Below are 17,816 nucleotides of genomic sequence, written 5' to 3' on the forward strand. Positions count from 1 at the left end.
CTGCTGGGAATGCTACATCTACACAACTGTTCATTCCCCACATGCAATATATTGTTACCGCAATGGTCTGATCAGAAAGATCCAAGAAATCCATCTTACATTCATATATAAGCTATCAATGTATACCCAAAGTCTTGGTGGTTACTGGTTCCTGTGTTCCCCTTCTCCAATGCACAGCATAAGTGTATATCAAACACCAGAATCAGAAAAACAATAAATTTATTGACAAATGCAAAATACAACTGAAAAAGAAACAAAGTTGTATAAACAATGAAATTGACTGCCGTGTATATGAAATTTATTGCTGATGACTGTCTGGTGGCCCTTGGAGCCGGGCTACAGATAATCCAGATGTAGTTGTAGTGGAACTAGACAAGTTAAGAACAGCAGTACATGGAGAGTGCAAAGCACTTGACTGTGCAACAAATCTGTGTGAAAGAGATTCAGCTGTGCAGATTAATGCTGTTCCTTCATCAACTGTAGCATGACCAACCGAAGGAATTCTTCCCAAAGAGTCTGGAGCTCCAATAGTCTGGCTTACTGCAGGCAAGGAACCCTTGGTCAAGAGGACACTACTTGCACCCGTTTTATCACTGGTATGTCCACTCATAAGTTCTCCCTTTACTGCTGGTGCCAAGATAACCGTGTTGGATGTACTATGCAAGACTTGTCCTACTTTGGACAGGACCACTGTGCAGGTGGGGCTGCTTTGAGCTTGGGTTTCTAAAGTGACAATACCTGCTGCAATGTTTGTAGTGGGTTGAACGGCTGTTTTTGTACAAGATGGCACTGTCTCTACTTGTGGCATCATCGACTTGGTGAGTGCAGAAAGCTTGGCATCAGACATGACATAGAGAGTTTTTGTGGGGCTGGTGGTTGTTACTGCAAAGAAACAGAAAACTGTGAAAATCAAATCTTTACATGTGAAAGATCCAAACATATTTGCAAAAAAATATTCAGTATCTACAGAAAAAAAAAATAGATAGGAATGTCTATAAGTTAAACTTTCAGCTGTTCTGTAGTTAGCAGCTACCAAACATAAAATAAACAGTTTTAGTGTAATACTTTAGTAGTAAAATGGGACTCTCAAGTATGCTGTCAGACACGCACACAAACACACACACAAATTAAGTAAAAATATAAAAGTTGCTTTTGAAGTAAAAATGTTCACTGAATCAGACTGATGAACTCAGCAGGAACTTCTGTGCAAGGTTATCAGAGTTTATCAAAATTTTCTCTAGGCTTAGGCTTGAATACATTCAATAGACTAGCTAATGCAAATGCAAGTTACCCATCATAACAGTAGGTGCACCATGAGGTAGGATCATTAGAGCAGGAAACACACTTAGGAAAAAGCCAAATTTCAGTCTTCAGCCAGGTATTTTAAGCAGCCATCCCATAGGATGTGTGGTTGCAGTCTCACTTTGTGGCTGTTAGAGGGAATCCTAGCTATGAAAGTAAGCATACTATGCCTTTCGCGGTTCTGTTTTGGTACACATGAATAAGCAAATAGTAAGATTATAAACAACTGGTCTGGCATGATAAAAACACCACAGAAACAACTACAAGAGAGATGTCCAGTGCCTAATTTCTATTTATACATGGACATGAAGAATTAAGTCAGCATTCTTTATATCAAAAATAAGACCACGAATAGACATCAATGCATACTCATGAAAAACCTAAATATAAACATATACATACTGCTACTGACACATTCATCTAACTTGGGAGAAAAGATCCTACTTGCAACACTAATCTTCTAAATTAACTTGTTCCAGTTACTGCCTACCCCAACGACAAACCACATAATCTTAAAATGAAACATGGAGCCATCTAATGCCCTACAGCACCTTATATTATAGTCTAGGAATTCATCATATGAAAATCTAATAAAAATATAGATTACCAAGAGCCTTGCATCTCATTAAGCAAATTTTTAGTCTTCCATACTGCAGAGCACTCATTTTTCAGAGTAGGATCATAATGACGATGTCTTCAGAATTTTTTTAAGTTTTGGTTCACTGATTTTAAGTAAAATGGGGTTCCAATTGGAAATACCTTGACCTTACTGACATGTTAAACATGGTTTCATTTTGTATGGGTTCAAGATGGAACAACCATAACCGTACTAATATATTAAAAAGGGTTAACCTAGAGAGATTTAATTCAGGTTTGGCAAAATCATTTTTCAATACAAATGAGGATACAAACTGGAAGTCGACCACCACAATAAATGGATAAAATGTATTTATTGTGAACAGATAAGCGCTTTCACGTGTGCCAAGACACGCTTCTTCAGATCCTTACAACAGACATCTTCTAAAACCAAGTATATATACACATTTCTAAAGTGATCAATTAACTTAATTAATCTAAACCTAAACATGTGATTAAAATCATTCAATTAAACAGACCAAGCACTGGCAAGTACTGTTGCTCAAGTTGCAAAGTAGATGGAATAAACAAATGCAGAATCAACAAGCTCAAACAGTTGCATAATGAACAGATTTTCTTAGTTAAAACAGAGGCAACTAATCTTAAAACTATGTGTCCTAAGAACTTTTGTTCAACCAGTCCTAATGACTGAAAATAAATGTTTTTAAAAAACCTCTATGTCCAATATATCCTATGAGTATATGATGAATGTGCAAAACCGCTGAGATAGAATAAAATAGAATAAAAACTGAAATATCAGATGTTGTCAGGCAATAGCATGAAATTACTGCCCTTCCTTTTAAAACTCCTTATCTATTACATGAATTATCAGTAAAAGTGAAAACCTAGCTTATATATGTCTAAAATTGTGTAAAAATAAACGTAAATATAAATACAGTGTAAATACAACAATATGAAATTTATGTACATATGTATGTATGTCTGAGTAAAATAAACATAAAAAGTGTATAGAAATATATGAAAATGTATAAAATATATGCATATTAGTAAAGCCATGTGTATGGCTCATTTAGTGATGCAGCAGTAACAAATAAACACATTGAACTGGAAAGGGAACGAATATGATCAAATATCTAGAATGAATTGATTGCATGTGTTAAATAGAACTCATAAACAAACACAAGTTGCAAAAGATAAAAATATATGAAAAACATTGAAACGGAAAAATTGGTATAAAGCCTAGTATCTATAAAAATCTATAAAAATACATGGCCATGTACTATCCAAATGTGTATGTAAAAACTGTCAATCTAACAAAAGCGTAGCAGGCTAAAACCTCCTGACAGGATATACAAATTACATTAATCTTTCCTATACTGACATTATGGGTATGTCAAGAAAAAACTGCTGATCCAAGTCTGTATATAGAATAAGAAATGTAATAATGAACAAGTGTAATCAAATAAATGTATCTGTATACACTACCACTAAAATCAGACATAGTTAAGAGAATTACTTTGCACTGCGTCCTTTCAAAGGAGCCCTTACACTGACATATTGATTGAGTCCTGGCTCATAATGTGCTTTGAGTTTGAAAATCCAAGAGCGTTCCACTAACTCTAAATCATTAAAATTGTCTCCATCTCTAGAATTAGGTAGAACTGTCTGTAGGATTCTAAATACAAATGAATGTGTTAAATTATTAGCAATGTGTTTAGCCAAAGCACTTTTGGTATCACATTTCCTAATATCTAAAGCATGTTCCAGTATCCTCTCCCTCAAAGTCCTAGTAGTCATTCCTACATAGAACACTGTACAACTCTGGCATGTAGCTAAATATATAAGGTTCTTGCTTGCACATGTACCTTTGTGATGGGGTTCAAACCTGTAGTTCAACACTGGATGTTCAAACTCCTGGACTGTAGTAATCAATGTACATGCACTGCACTTGTTACAAGGAAAAGTACCTGACTTCACATTCTTGTTGATGCTTATATTCTCATTAACATTATTAGACTCTATACATAGGAGTCTACTGAGATTCTTACTGTTGCGAAACGTATATGATGGTGTGGAGCCCACTATCATTGCTAACTGTTGATCAGTCAAGAGGATATGCCAATTGCTGAGAATAATGTCTTTAATGTGATTGATGTCACTGGTGTATCTAAGATTAATTCTAACTCTGGAACTGTCAAAGGACTTCTTGCCACGAAAACCAAACGTATTTGTGTGATTACCAACTAAAGCAGTCTCTTCATTGAATAGAACCTGATTCTTGACCTTCCTGATCTTTTCTTTGTCATAGCCTCTGTCCAAAAAACATTGCTCTAAAAAACTGCTCTGTTTATTGAGTTCAACACTGTTGTGACATAACCTCTTAATATTTTTTTAAGTTTTGGTTCACTGATTTTAAGTAAAATGGGGTTCCAATTGGAAATACCTTGACCTTACTGACATGTTAAACATGGTTTCATTTTGTATGGGTTCAAGATGGAACAACCATAACCGTACTAATATATTAAAAAGGGTTAACCTAGAGAGATTTAATTCAGGTTGGGCAAAATCATTTTTCAATACAGTTTTATCTTGGATTCTGTTAGCTTCAGTAGATCACAGATCCACTTTTGCTGCTGTCAGTTTTAAACAAATATGGCATGTTTAGGACAGCTGCCAACTGGAAAAAAAGTGAAATGTGCATTTAAAGTGCATTTTGCTCTTTCGCCAAATCTAAGCGATTTGAAGAGTGACAATATACAAATAATGAAATAACAGATACTACTGAGAAGACAGGCTTGCCCCCTGCAAAAGTTATGTTTTAAATTGTCCAGTTTAGACACACTTGTTCTTCTAGATAATATAAACATCAGAACGGTGACACTTAATGTTGTTGCTTTCTTAGAGTTAACATCAACATGTTTAACAAGTGAAAATACTGAATTAACAATTGCACACAAACCACCAAATCGTTATGTGAATCCACAATTAACTCATCCTCACCTACACTATAATGTCAGTTGGAAATACATTTACTACAGTTTATTAGAGTCACCTTTACCATGTTGCATACTGTTTTCTCCTCTAGACCAGCTCAAAATGCTGGATAAATGATACTGTTTTACTCTAACTTTAGAGAGAACTGGCTTCTCAATACATGCTATTAGATGGCTCACTACCTAGTGAACATACCACAGGGAGTGAAATGGAATTGTGCTACATCAGCACAAAGACATGCTGCCACTGGTGCCCCTCTGTGGTGCTTGACCCACTTTTCTAACATCTTTAAGAACAACATGGCACACAACTCAGGGATACCAAACATTCAACAAACAGAGAATTCCATTATTGCCATCTTTAGTACTTCTTCAAACAACCTTTGCCCTATTATATAATCATCTTATCACAAACTTAAGACTTGGCCAGAGTTTGCTTGAATCTACTCCTAAATACCTCAGAAACAAAATTAATGATTTTCTTCTCCAATCTTCCAGCTATCAAGTTTCAACTTCAACGTGATTCCACTTATTCTCCAACAATAAATCCACCCCATCTCACCTCAATCCTCATACAGTTGATTCTGGTGAGATGGGGTGGATTTATTGTTGGAGAATAAGTGGAACCACGTTGAGGCGGAAACTTGAAAGCTGGAAGATTGGAGAAGATTGGAGAAGAAAATCATTCATTTTGTTTTTGAGGTATTTAGGGGTAGATTCAGGCAAATCTAACAAAGCAAGAGTGGAAGGCCTTGCAAGATTTACGTAGAAGGCAGGAACTGGTTATAAATCCATCAGATAAAGTACACTCTTCTACGTATTTTAAGATGTGTATGGTCCATTTATCTGATGCAAAAATTTATGGAATATCTAGCATGACGGAATACCAGAAAGTATTTGGTATTTCCCTCAATAACCAAACTAAATTCACTACACACTTCCACAAAACAATTGCAAACAATTAAATAAACATCTTAATACTGAGCCAGCTGTACTGGGACTAGTCATTCCCAACGGCCCCATTTGGAGTCCCACAGCCACATCTGACCATCCATAAACCACAAGCCAGCTACAAAATGAAAATACAACAAGGCCAGTGACAAAGCAAACTACACCAAAAATAATAAACTTTATTGTTAGTAGAAACACAACGCAAAGTTCATCACTCTAGCACCTCGGCTAAATAGCCTTCTAGGAGTTGACAAACACAAGAGAATACACCATTAAATAAGCACATCAGTTAGTACTAATAGAATAATTATCCAATAAAAACATTAAATTACAAAAGGGCTTTCCAGGTGCAATCCCTGTTCAGGCCATTAGGTGTCAATGTGTAAGAATAAAAACATCTTCTTGGAATAATTTATTCTTCAACACAGAGACATCTTCTGCATGGATATGTTCCAATATACACCCTTTTAGATCAGTAAAAGTCCCCCCCGTGCACCATATAATAATGAACAGCTACAGGGTTCTCACAGTTATTATTTTTAATATCCCTGATGTACTCCTGCAGTCTTACCTTAAAAGACCTTTTAGTTTCCCCTATATAAAAAAAGACTTCAGGAGCGAGTCAAGGCATACACTACCCCCTTCGTGTTGCAAGTGTATTGTGCTGTGGGACTATATCTTACACCATAGATCTTGTCAAAAAACTTAACTACATACTTGCATACTGAGCAATTTACAAAAGCATTAATACCCAAGATCCTTATCACTTTAACAAGACCTTCTTTCAATGCACAAAACAAACTATGGACCACCATGTCTTTTATACTCCTGCCTTTCTTAAAAGATACCAAGGGAGTTTTATATAAATTCTTAACATAACTTTTACCCTTAAAAAGAAATGACCAATAAAATGTAATAATATTGACCATTTCCTGAGTTAACACACTGAAAACCGTAACAAAATATACTTTCCTCACTTCTCAAGTTCCACAGCTATCTAAACTATTATTACACCATCTATTTCATTACTAACAGTCCCATGTCTGCCCTTATCCAACTGAAAACTTTTCCAAAGAATTAATAATTAATTCCTCACTATACCCCATTTGTTTAAAAATAATACAAGTACGAACATTTTTTTCTTTCATATCACTACACAATCTACTCACCCTTAACATCTCACCATAGGGTAAGACATTAAATACAGGAGGAGGATGACAACTCCTACTATCCAAAAAGTGTGCCCCATCCTCAAATTTCCTATGTATTCTAGTACTTACAAATCCACCACTATGTGCTAACTCTAAATCTAAAAAAGTAACTACCCTGCCACTCTGTAGGCCATCAAACTACAAGACAAAACTGTTCCCTTGTAAATCCTTCACAAATGCTTCCACTAAATTTTCACATCATCTACATAAAAAATCAAATCATCAATAAATAAACCTATAATACAAAACTACAAAATCCTTAAAAACCTTTAACTTGTATAAAAATTCCACCTCAAACAGACCCATAACTAAATTTGCATACATTGATGCAAACGGTGCACCCACTGCAGTTCCCTGGACCTGTTGATAAATACATTGATTATATTAAAAAAATATATATATTCAACTAAAAAATAATACATCAATCACATAATTAGCTAAAAGGACTCTCTCCGAAAAAGAATTTTAGAGCTTCAAGGCCTACTGAGTGTTTAATGTTAACATCAACAACTACCCAGAAAAAATTGTCCCCCCACTCTACTGACTTAATTTTCAGTAAGAAATCAAAGGAATCCTTAATATGTGCATCAAACTTCACTACAAACTTTACCAAAAATGAATGCAACATCACTGCAATTATTATGTAAAAATACCTATCTGCTGCCACTACTGGGCAACCTGGGGGGGGGGGGGGTCCAAACTTTTATGAATCTTGGGTAGACAATAAAACCTCGCCAAAGTACACCCTTTTGTGTTAAACCTTACTTCAACATCCTGTTTTAATAAATAACCTAGCCTATGCCATTTTCTCAACAACTCGTTATACTTTTCAATATCTTTCTGGTACTCCATCATGTTAGGTATTCTATACATTTTTTCATCAGATAAATGGACCATACACATCTTAAAATACTTAGAAGAGTGTACTTTATCGGAGGGCTTTATAACCAGTTCCTACCTTCTACTTAAATCTTGCAAGGCCTTCCACTCTTGCTTGTTAGATTTGCCTGAATCTACTCCTAAATGCTTCAAAAACAAAATTAATGATTTTCTTCTCCAATCTTCCAGCTATCAAGTTTCAGACTCAACATGATTTCACTTATTCTCCAACAATAAATTCACCCCATCTCACCTCAATCAACTGTATGAGGATTGAGGTGAGATGGGGTGGATTTATTGTTGGAGAATAAGTGGAATCACGTTGAAGTTGAAACTTGATAGCTGGAAGACTGGAGAAATCATTAATTTTGTTTCTGAGGTATTTATGAGTAGATTCAGGCAAACTCTGGCCAAGTCTTAAGTTTGTGATAAGATGATTACATGACAGGGCAAAGGTTGTTTGAAGAAGTACTACGGATGGTGGAGCCCAAAGGATAAATGACAGGTAGACTCTTCATCTGGTCTACAATGAGATATGAATGTATAAACCGTTGACCAAGTCACTGTTGCACAGACATCAACAGCAGGTATTCTACTGGCAAAAGCTGTAAGGGTGGCCACTGTACTTGTGGAAAGAGCCTTAGGTTTACATTGTAGAGATAAACCCTTCTTATTGTACACAAATTAAATACATTCAGATAACAATCTACACAGAATAACTTTAGCCACTGCTTTGCCCAGTTTAGGTTTAGAGAATGCCACAAACAGTTTATCTGACTCTCTGAAAGGTTTAATTCTATGGTGATAAAAGCTTAGATGATGAATGTCCAGCACATGCAGCATGTATTCACCTTTGTTTGAAAATCATGGAAAAAAGACTGGCAGATTTATTGACTGATTTAGATGAGCTACAGATGCCACCTTAGGAAGGAAGGAAACATAAGTTCTTAAGGAAGCCTTGTCCTTATGAAAAAACAAATATGCAGGTCTGCAGGAGTGCTTGCATCTCTGAAATCTGTTTAGCTGAAGTGACTGCTACCAGAAAAATTGTTTTTAAGACAGAAACTTTAAATCTACTGATGCTACTGGCTCAAACAGTGATGGAATCAATGTTTGTAGCATGATGGTAATATCCCAAGGAGGAACTAGGTCTCTGATAGGGGGCCGACAAAGGAATGTTCTCTTCAGAAAAGCTTTAGAAATCCTCAAAGAAGCTACATGAAGCTATATGAAAGCTAGAGATGGCTGCCAAATGAAGTTTGATAGTTGACATACTGGACCTGTTGTGAAAAAGTTCTGATAAAACTCTAGAATGAAAGGGACAAGAAATAAAAATGAATCAAGCAACCCTAATGGAAAACCTCTTCCATTTGCAGTGGTACAGTCTCACTGTCGTATGTTTTTGGGATGATGACAGGATCTGAACAGCTGACGAGGAAAGCCTGGCATCTCTGGTTAATTTTAGAATTGGAGGAACTAAATGGTTAACTTCAATATTTTCTGGTCTGGAGGAGGTAGTATGGACAAGTGTGTTGACAGAAATGGATACTGTCCCAGATTCCATAGAGGATGCGCTATTAGAGGCCACAGGAAGGGAAACCATGGCTGACGAGGACAAAAATGGGCAATAAGGGTCACTTTAGCCTTGCACATTTTTGTTTTCACTATGAACTAGTTCAGTAAACGCAATGGGGGGAAAGCATACAGGAGACCTGGGGGTCAGTTGTGGACTAGAGCATCTCTTGGTGACTGTCCCTACAGAAGGATCAAAGCGAAGTAACTGCTGAACCTGTTATTTAAGTGAGATGTGAACAGGTCCCAGCAACTGAAGATCAAGGCTGTCACTGCTGGATTGAGGGACCACTCGTGAGGCATCAAGATGGCTCTGCTCAAACTGACCACCAGAACATTGGAACATACTGGGACATGCACTGGTACTAGAAATTGGTGTGAAAACATTGTCCATTGCCAGACTCTCATGGCTTCTTGGCATAGGGATTAGGAGCAGGTTCCTCCCTGTTTGCTGATGTACCACACTAAAGATGTACTGTCTGTCTGCACTTGGATCACACTTCCAGGGTGAGAGTCCTGAAAGACCTGTTTCACTAGGTGGCTTGCTCTCGTCTCCAAAACACTGATGTGATGACAGACCTCTATTTGTGACCAAGTGCCCTGCACTGTCTTCCCTTCAAAATGCCCCTCCCAACCTAGAAGGGAAGCATCCGTTATCACTATTGCCACAGGGAAGTCCATCAGAAATGGACGCCTGTCTACCACAGAAGACACCATTATGCACCATGATATCTGTTGCCTACAAATTTGAGTGAGTTTTATCTTGGCATGAAGTGGCTGCAACCTTTGGGACCATTGAACCGCTAGCCCACTGAAGAATCCTCATGTAAAATCTGGAGAGTGGGATTGTGAGTACTGTGGATAGCTTGAGGCCCAACAGGTGAAGGATCGGTCTTGCTGGAGGACAGGGGTTGTGAAGAAAGTACAGTTGTGTACACTTACCATAAATGTAGATGTTCGAGTGTATTCACTGTTGCACTCATTACATTTGGGTAATCTGCTGGCAGGTTGCCCTCAGTCGGACTAATTAACAAAGTCTTGGGTCCTGCATCGGTTGCTATCCCTTCTTCCATGACGTCAGGTTGTCAGGGAAATAAAACATGCAGCCAACGCCATTACATCAGTTTTTCTTGCGCCAGATGTCAGGTGCCTCCCAAATGGGGAGCAAAATATATATATATATATATATATATATATATATATATATATATATATATATATATATATATATATATAAAAGAAAAACAGGGGGCTGGAGGGTAACCAGGACTGCAACAGTGAATACACTCGAACATCTACATTTATGGTAAGTGTACACAGCTGTACTATGTTCATCATGTTTCACTGTTGCAATCATTACATTTGAGTAGATTCCCACAGCTATGGTTGGGAGGATGGATTTATACAGCATTAGGACCAGCTATAAGACCCTGCAAAACAGCAGTGGAAAAGCCAGCTCTGGATTTAGAGAAAATTGGTAAGTGATGATGCTTGGTGAAAGTATGAACTGAACTCCAGGTAGCAGCTTCTAGAATATCCCTGGTAGGAACACCTCTGAGAAAGGCTGTTGAAGCAGATGCAGCCCTGGTGGAATGAGATCAGATCCCCTGGGGGAGAGGTTTTCCATGGTGCTTATAAAGTACAGTTTTGTACCTACCATAAATGTAGATGTTCGAGTGTATACACTGCTGCAGTCATTACAATTGGGTTATCCTGCCGTCAGGCATTTCCCAGTCAGCCTGAGTTCCAAAGTCTTGGTCCGGCGTTGGTTGCTGTCGCCTCCTCCCTGACGTCAGTGCGATAGGGGTATATAAGATGCAGCTGACGCCATTTTCTTCAGTTTTTCTTGCCCCAGATGTCAGGTGCCTCTAAATAGGTAGGCAATTCCAATTGCTAATAAAACATACATAAGAAAAGCAAAAAACAACTTACAGCTACCAGCAAATACTCCCCATAGGTAGTAAGGGTAGAAGACATAGGTACATACCAGCCAGTAAGAGGGGAAGGAGGAAGGGTAACCTGGACTGCAGCAGTGTATACACTCTAACATCTACATTTATGGTAGGTACAAAACTGTACTATGTTCATTGTGTTACACTGATGCAGTCATTACACTTGGGTAGAATCCCAAAGCTGAGGTAGGGTGGCTGGTTCTATAAGGCATTAGGGGTGGCTATAAGGCCCTGCAGCACTGCAGTGGCAAAGCCAGCTCTGGATTTAGAGTATAGAGGCAGATGGTAATGCTTGGTGAAGGTATGTACAGAACTCCAAGTTGCTGCTTCCAAGATATCCTTGGTAGGTACTCCCCTGAGGTAGGCAGTTGAAGTGGCTGTTACCCTGGTGGAGTGAGATCTAATGCTGCTAGGTACAGGTTTTCCATGATATGTGTAGCAGAAACGTATACAATGTCCTATCCATTTTGAAATAGACTGTTTTGAAATGGCTTTTCCCTGTGCTCCTGCAGCATATGCTACCAATAACTGCTCAGATTTTCTGAAATATTTGGTTTTGTCCAAGTAGAAGCATAACTGCCTGTGAATGTCCAAAGAGAGCAGTAGTCTCTCCCCTTTATTCTGTGGTTTATTATAAAAAGTTGGCAGGTGAATAGTTTGGTTTAGAGCCACACTGGATACCACCTTTGGCATAAACGTAGGATTAGTTCTTAAAGACACCCTGTCCTGGTGGAAAATGAGGAAAGGCTCTACTGTCAGTGCCTGTAATTCTGAAACTCTTCATGCTGATGTTATTGCCAGGAGCAGAGCAGTTTTCTAAGAAATATATTTTAATTCTGCTGTGTTAGCTGGCTCAAAAGGAGGTAAAGTTAGTTTTTTCAAAACAAAGTTGAGGTCCCAAGTTGGAGTAGGTGCTCTACGGGGTGGTCTTATGTTTTCAGCCCCTCTGAGGTACTGTTTTAACAGAGGATTAGAGAAAATTGGTGGATCCGTGTTGTAATGAGCAGAGATGGCAGAGGCGTGGATCTTGATGGATGAGAAGGAGAGGCCTTTGTCCAGCATCTCAGTTAAGTATTGCAGTATCTGAGGAATGTTTGTTACAAGAGGGTCAAGGCTGTGAGCTTGGTTCCAGGCACAGAATCTCTTCCATTTATCCAAATAGGCTTTCCTGGTACTAGGCCTTCTGGCCTCCAGAATGACATCCATAACAGCTTTGGAGAGAGGCATTGCTTGCTTGACCAAGGAATCTTCCATGCAGCTAGGTTTAAGGTCTTTAGCTGGCTGTGTAGTATTTGATTGTTGTGCTGAGTCAGCAGATGTGGGATTTGAGGCAAAATCCAGGGTGTTTCTTGTGCTAAGCTCCTTAAGATTGGGTACCAGTGCTGGCGTGGCCAGTCTGGTGCAATCAGGATCACCTTTGGCTCTTCTTGCCTGGCTTTTATGAGTACCTTTGGCAGGAGAGGTAGTGGTGGGAAAGTGTACACTTGTAGGTTCTCTCAGCTGAATGAGAGAGCATTCACTTTCCATGCTTGTGGATGGTAACTCCTTGTGCAGAATTTTTGTAGCTGGCAGTTTATTGGGGATGCAAACAGATCTATGTCCGGCCTCCACCATTTCTGTGTTATCATTCTGAATATTTGTGGATTCAATTCCCATTCGTGGGGATCCATGATGTTTCTGCTTAAGTCGTCTGCCAGTGTGTTTTTTTCTCCTGGCAGGAATTGTGCTTGCAGATGAACTTGAAGGTTTATAGCTGTGTTCCACAAGGTCATGGCTTGTATGCTTAGGGGCTAGGAGTGAGTGCCCCCTTGCTTGCTTATGTACCACATAACTGTAGTGTTTTCTGTCTTTAGCAGTAGTTGTCCTGGATGCAGCAAGTCCTTGAAAGCTATAAGGGCATTTTGTACAGCTAGCATCTCTTTTTGATTGATATGAAGATGCCTTTGTTCTGTGGACCAAGTGCCCTGAATACATTTGCCTGCCATGTGTGCTCCCCAGGCGTAATCCGATGCATCTGTTGCCAGTGTTTGCCTGGCTGTGGGTTGTGTAAAAGGCTGTCCCTTGTTGAGGTGACAAGCTTGAGCCCACCATTGAAACTCCTGTTGAAGGCAAGGGATTAGTGGTATAACTGTTTCCAAACTTTGACAGTGTTGAGACCATACATTCTTTAGGTACCATTGTAGTTTCCTCATATGCAGTCTGGCATATGGAATTAGTAGTATGCAGGATGCCATGTAACCCAAGGCCTGCAGAATTTTTCTTGCAGGGAGTTGGGTCTTTGTTGCCATCAACTAAAAGCATTGAGTCAGTTGTCCTTGCTTGTCTGGCATGAGATAAGCCATCTGGGCCATTATGTTCAAGCTGGCAGCCAGGAATATAATCTCTTGTGAGGGCACTAGTTTTGATTTCTTTTCATTTACTGTGTACCCCAGGCAACTTAATAACTTTTTTACAAACGCCAGATGCTTTAGAAGAATGTCCTTGCTCTCTGCAGTCGTCTAGGTACGGATAAATTTGAATTCCTTTCTGTCTGCAAATTGCAATTACTGGTGCCAGGCACTTTGTGAAGACCCTGGGCACAGTAGATAAGCCAAAGGGCAGTGCAGAGAATTGGTAGTGCATTGAATGAGCTATGAATCTGAGGCATCTTCTGCAGTTTTGTCTGATAGGGACATGCAGGTATGCCTCCTTGAGGTCCAAAGTCACGAGCCAAGCTTTCTTGCCCAGCATGGGAAGAAGCTGCTGTAGTGTCAACATTTTGAATTTCGGAACATCCAGGTAAGAGAGATGAAAGATCCAGAATGGGCCTCCAGGCTTTGTCCTTTCTGGGTACCAGAAAGAGTCTTGAGTAAAATCCTTGTCCTTGCTCCTGTGATGGTACCTTTTGAATAGCTCTCATATCCATGAGTGCTGTAATTTGTTTTTGAGCCTCTGCCCATTGATTTGGTGGCAGATTTGGCATTCCTTTTAACCTTGGCAGAGTGTGAAAGTGGAACCTGTAATCTTGAAATACAATGTTGAGAACCCATTTGTCTTTGGTGATCATTTGCCAATTGTGGTAGGAGTGTGCCAGTTTTCCTCCCAAGGAGGCTGCCAATAAGGATTTGTTTGGCAGTTGTAGTGGGAAGTCATTGGAGCTGTTTTTTATACGGTTGGGGCCTGTCTTACCCTTCTTTCTGGCCTGATGCAAGCCATTGTCGAGGCCTGTAAGGACCTTGTGTTTGACCTCTACCTCTTGGACGTCTGTATCTTCCCCTTTGAGGTCTGTCTGTAATTGGAAAGGACCAATTCTTAGTTGGCCAGTTTCTGCTAAATCTAGGAGGCTGAACATTTGCCTTATCCTCCATTTTCTTTAATACCTCTTCTGCCTTAACTCCAAACAACACATCCTGCTGCAAAGGTGCATCCAATAATTTTGCTTTAACATGATCTGGTAACGTATGTTCTTTTAACCAAGCATGTCTTCTAATGACAGAGCCTGTAACTGCTGCCTCTGCAGGAGGCCTCTAGAGAATCAAAACCACATTGCAAAGTATGCTTTCCCACTTGTTCAGCTGCATGCAATATATCCTGCATTTCTTTAAAATTAGGAGGATCTGATTCTGGGAGCAATTTTTGTTTTAACTGAGATAGTAAAAATTGCTGATATTTTAGCATGTGAAACTGGCAATTTAAGGCTCTCATTGCTAAAGTTGCAGACGTATATACTTTCTTTCCCCATCTGTCTAATGCTCTGGAATCTCTGTCAGAGGAAACTGGATTCTTGGCTGAAGAGGCCTTAACTCCTTTGGGTCCCTGAGAAATAGTTTCAGGGTCAGCTACAGGGCTTTTATACAGAAATATATGTGAGTCAGGGACTCTGTAGTATCTTGTCAGGTTTAACAGGGGCTGGAGGTAAGGAATCAGGACTTAAGCTGGATTCAGTATACACATCATCCACAATATCTAACACTGGAGGAATAGCAAGGGGTCTGTGTTGTGGTAATAAAAGGAAGTCTCTGAGCCTTTTCTTGGATTCTGAGTAATCCTGTCCTTCCCAGTGGAAATGCTCCCTCACGGTATGTAGGGTTTCCCCAAAGGAGTAGTCCTCAGGCGGTGAGGCTGATGGAATTGATTCCTCAGCATCAGAATCCTCATAAGGGGGTAAAGAGTATCCTAGGTCTGAGGATGAATCAGAAGAGATGGACACCTGGTCGGATGAGTCATAGTCTGCATCCTGTCTAGGCCTTTTATCAGGAGGGGGTTGGGGCCCCCTGATCAAAGTGATTAGGTCTTCGGACATTTTGAGCATTTGTTTCTTAGGCATGGAGGCCTGTCCTGGAGAATGCTGTACTTGTTTCTTTGATTTTAAAGGAGGCTTAGACTTAGCTGAGGGTTTAATGCTTAACTGAGTAGGTCTGAAGACACCCTCTGAAGCTGTTGGTTGCTCAGCTACTCCGGATCCCTCTGAAAGGTTAGTCTCAGTAGGCTGAATAACTTGTGCGTCCGAAGGCCCAGCCATCTCCACGTGGGAGTCAGAGGCGGCCTGTGGTTCTACAGAAGCGGTCGTCAGGGGCTGCAAAGGTGCCTCGCTGAAAACCAGCGACTGGCCTAGAAGAGGCTTCGTCGTCAGTTTTGGGCCTCGGATGCCTATCCTTGTCTTTGCGCTTTTTGTGTATTCCGGTCGTAGGACGTTCCGATGGCATGGTATAATTGAATTTTCTACCAAAATAATGTCAGGCAAAATCAAACCGATGTTTAATAGTGCGCTTGTTAAACCTAGCACAAAACCGACAACCAGTGACGTCGTGGTCTGAGCCTAGGCATGGGATACAATAGGAATGGAAATCCTTATGAGGTATTTGCTTCCCACAAGAAATACAGTTATTAACTTTTACTGACATCGGTCTGAGGTAAGAAAAAGTTTCCCCAACGGGGTACTTAGCTTTGTAGAAGACTTCGGTTCTGGATTCCGAATGAAAATCTCAGGAGACGGCCGACCGGCACTTGCGAACTGCTTTTGCTTCAGGCTCCACGCAGCAATAAAGACTGAAGAAAAGGGCGTCGGCTGCATCTTATATACCCCTGTCACACTGACGTCAGGGAGGAGGCGACAGCAACCGACGCCGGACCAAGACTTTGGAACTCAGGCCAACTGGGGAACCACCTGACGGCAGGATAACCCAAGTGTAATGACTGCAGCAGTGTAACACGATGAACATCAGATATGAATACAATGATTTATCCATTTAGAAATGGTTTGTATTGAAATAGCCTTCCCCTCTGCCCCTGCAGCAAATGCTACCAGCAGTTCAGATTTTCTCCGCGATTTAGTCCTGTCCAAGTAGAATCTAAGTTGTCTGTGTACATCCAATGAACGCAGAATCTGCTCCCCCTTGTTCTGTGGATTGGGAAAAAAAGTTGGCAAATGAATGGACTGATTAAGAGCCACACTGGATACCACCTTGGGCATGAATGATAACTTGGTCCTGAGTGACACCCTGTCTGCATGAAAGATGATGAAAGGCTCCACTGCCATAAGGGCCTGTAGTTCAGATATCCTTCTAGCTGAAGTGATTGCTAAAAGGAAGACTGTTTTCCAGGAAAGACATTTTAAGTCTGCAGTAGCAGCTGGCTCGAAAGGAGGTAGAGTGAGTTTCTCCAATACAAAGTTAAGGTCCCAGGGAGGGGTTGGAGCTCTCCTGGGTGGTCTCAAGTTTTTGGCCCCTCTGAGATACTGCTTTAGAAGAGGATAAGAGAAGGGGGGGTACTGTGTTGTAATGAGCTGAAATAGCTGAGACATGGATTTTTATGGAAGAAAAAGAAAGGCCCTAGTGAAGCATCTCAGTTAAATACTGCAAAATATGAGGTAAATTGGGCACTGCTGTGCTCATCCCTTGAGATTGAATCCAGGCACAGAATCTTTTCCATTTGTCAGCATAAGATTTTCTAGTACTAGGTCTTCTTGCCTCCAAAATGACATCCATTTGCTGAGGGATGCTAAGGGGGAATTTAAGTGATTAGCCAAGTTGCAAGATTCAGTCTGGAGCAATCAAAATCATTTTTGGTTTGTCCTGTTTGACTTTTAGAAGAACTTTGGAGAGCAGAGGCAGAGGGGGAAAGGCATAGACTGATAGGGTTTTCCAACTGAAGGACAGAGCATCCACTTTCCAGGCTTTTTTGTGATGAGTTCTTGTGCAAAATTTGTCCAACTGGTAGTTCTGGGGTGAGGCAAAAAGATCTATGTCTGGGCTCCCCCATTTGCGTGTCAACATGTTGAAAATCGGTGGTTCCAGTTTCCATTCATGTGGGTCCATGAGATTTCTGCTTAGTTCGTCTGCCAGAACATTCAGCTTTCCTGGCAGAAACTGAGCTTGTAG

General features: G+C 40.0%; 1 protein-coding gene across 4 annotated transcripts in view; it reads right to left on the reverse strand.

The window, feature by feature from the left end:
- Positions 1-202: 202 nt before the first annotated feature.
- The window catches only part of KANSL3 (KAT8 regulatory NSL complex subunit 3), a 2,067,031-nt gene continuing 2,049,417 nt past the window's right edge, over positions 203-17,816 (reverse strand). For 3 of the 4 annotated variants that reach the window (XM_044084373.1, XM_044084371.1, XM_044084372.1), the window contains exon 22: positions 203-882. In XM_044084373.1, the coding sequence (XP_043940308.1) occupies positions 299-882 (584 nt within the window). In that variant the 3' untranslated portion in view covers positions 203-298. The remainder of the gene's footprint in view (positions 883-17,816) is intronic. The other variant, XM_044084374.1, reaches the window with a different exon arrangement.

Source organism: Protopterus annectens, chromosome 9.part0, assembly GCF_019279795.1.
Source record: "Protopterus annectens isolate FY-2018-M chromosome 9.part0, PAN1.0, whole genome shotgun sequence".
NCBI lineage: Eukaryota > Metazoa > Chordata > Ceratodontiformes > Protopteridae > Protopterus > Protopterus annectens.